This window comes from Zingiber officinale, chromosome 3A, assembly GCF_018446385.1.
Source record: "Zingiber officinale cultivar Zhangliang chromosome 3A, Zo_v1.1, whole genome shotgun sequence".
NCBI classification, from domain to species: domain Eukaryota; kingdom Viridiplantae; phylum Streptophyta; class Magnoliopsida; order Zingiberales; family Zingiberaceae; genus Zingiber; species Zingiber officinale.
This window is the reverse complement of record NC_055990.1, coordinates 6,816,329-6,818,627: the sequence shown is the minus strand read 5'-3', so window position 1 is coordinate 6,818,627 and position 2,299 is coordinate 6,816,329. Positions and strand designations below refer to the sequence as shown.

General features: G+C 38.6%; 1 protein-coding gene across 1 annotated transcript; it reads right to left on the bottom strand.

Annotated features, from left to right (window-relative positions):
* Positions 1-205: 205 nt before the first annotated feature.
* Positions 206-1,701, bottom strand: LOC122053537 (protein TIFY 9-like). Its single transcript, XM_042615584.1, has 6 exons — positions 1,609-1,701; positions 1,347-1,506; positions 1,177-1,273; positions 1,011-1,098; positions 851-911; positions 206-397 (listed from the first exon to the last, which is right to left on the bottom strand). The coding sequence occupies exons 1-6, from the start codon at positions 1,697-1,699 to the stop codon at positions 370-372; spliced, it is 525 nt and encodes a 174-aa protein (XP_042471518.1). The 5' UTR covers positions 1,700-1,701; the 3' UTR covers positions 206-369.
* Between the last annotated feature and the right edge of the window lie 598 nt (positions 1,702-2,299).

Genomic DNA, 2,299 nt, shown 5'->3' with positions numbered 1-2,299 from the left:
TTTTTTTTCTCTCTTTTTTACTTATGTCAAAGGACTTTTTTTTTTTTTTTTACTTATGTCAAAGGGGGGTTAAGTATAATTTTTTAAATAGAGGAGGGCAAAAAACAACCTGCTATAAATAGCAAGGACGTTTAAAATTATTAACCCTAAAATAAAATGAGGTCTTGTGAAATTAACACCGCTGTAATGGGAGCTAGATTGAACTTTTCTTTATCGCAATAAAGAGAACACACATAAACATACGTTACTTCAACCAGACAAATGAAAGATAATCACAGGAGTTTTTCCACTAGAAAAAGATAAAATATTTGGCATCGGTGTGAATGACACATTGAAAAAAATTAAAGTTTCTCTTGCTCCCTCTTGTAGCTAGGGACCTGCTGCTGCTGCCATTATCCTGGACATCGAACATAGAACACGTCACAAAGAAATAATAAGACCACTAAACATGCATCAATATAATATATAACTAGTCAGATGATGTCAATACGTTTTCAACAAATAATTATGAATCGATAGATCATATTTAATAACTATTTAGTGGCACTTTAATAATTACTAAAGAAGGAAAATCGCTTGAAATTGGTCGATTTCCTTCGCTGCACCAAGGAATTTAAGCAGCTGGTTAATTTACTTTTACCATAATTAAATTCCAATTAAAACAGCATTTACTGATGGGAGATTTGATTGGATTGTAATTTTGCATCGATCAGTATTGAATAGCTATAATTGTCAGGAAAAAAAACAGCCATTTTAATTACGACTTCAGCATATCATCATGACGAATTGACTCACGTCAATTTCAATTAAATCTCTCGATTAAGCTTAATTGAATGGGTAGAGTTAACACCTTTGCTTACGCTTCTCCAGGAAACGCTGCAACGATTTCTTTCGCGCCAGCGGCAATAATCCTGCGGAAGAAAAAAGGAAAAAAAAAAGCCTTTTTTCCTTAAATATCTAATTCTAATATGCAACGCGTCGGATAAGTTAATTTTATGCCGTCGAGTTACCATGGTTAAATTTCGCCAATAAACCTAACCCGGCACTGTAGTCGACGTTGCTGCGGTTTTCCATCGCAAACTTCATTATAGCTTCCGCCTATTAATTAAATTGTAATTTATTTTAGTAAAAAAAATATTAACAGGTTTTTTTTTAACAAATGATAATTTAACGGACCTTATGTCGCGGCAGATCGAAAACAGAGACCTTGCCGTCGTAAAAGATCGTCAATGGCGCTGTTACCGATTTGCTCTCCGTCTTCATCGCCGGCGGCCTATCGCAACGCGATTGACTATCAGACTTCAAGCGGAGAGAAGAAAGAGACAGAAAGAGAGAGAGAGAGAGACCTGAGTGACGGATCTACAGAGGGGATCGGCATCGGACAATTGGAGAAGAATCGATCCGCCTGAGGCTGAGTTAGCGGCATCTCGGCGAAGGTGGGTTGTGAGGAAATCACTCTTTGAGAGAGAAGCCGATCGATCGCGGAGAAGGCGCTCAGATTGATTCCTAATGAAACCCCCCCAAAAAAAAACAATTTAGAGTCTTAAATCAGACTTGAAGTCGACCGATGAGGCGATCAAGGAGAGGAGAGGGGAAACGGAGTACAACCACCGCCTGCGGCGGAGTCGCTATTCACGGCGCTGTAGGATCGAGCGTTCTCCATGGCGAAGAAGTCTATTTCCACGACTGCTCTCGGCATTGTTTCCCTGCTTCTTTTGTCTTTATTTGCCTTTCTGGTTTGGGTGGTGTTTAAATAGGGAGTGAGGAGAACCGCCTCGAATAGTACGACCTAAGAAAAGGCACGTGACAGGGACATCAGGCTTATAAGGAACACGTGGCGGAAATTGGAGTGCGAAAGGAGCTGTCACTGTGTTACATCGCAGCGCGGGACTCGATTAATGGACCGTGGTGCTACTGTGAAAGATGTCGGCGACGAGACATTAGCCGGAGGTCCGGACGCCAAGCGACGAATTGGGCACGGTGAACGTAGAGCTGTTGTTGAGTCCGTCGTATTGGTGCATCCCGTAAAATAATTTAATTGAAATTTTATTAATTAAAATGTAATTTATTTTTAAATGACGGGCTGATCTACTTGACCTGTGGGTCGGCCGTTGTGGGCTGATTGCGAGCCTAGTTTCAGATTTTTTTTATAAAAAATTAAAATTAAAATGAAAATTTTAATAAATTTGTGAGTTTCATCCGTAAAATCTGTAATCCGAATTTAAAATTTTTAATTATATATATATATATATATATATATATATATATATATATATATATATATATGTGTGTGTGTGTG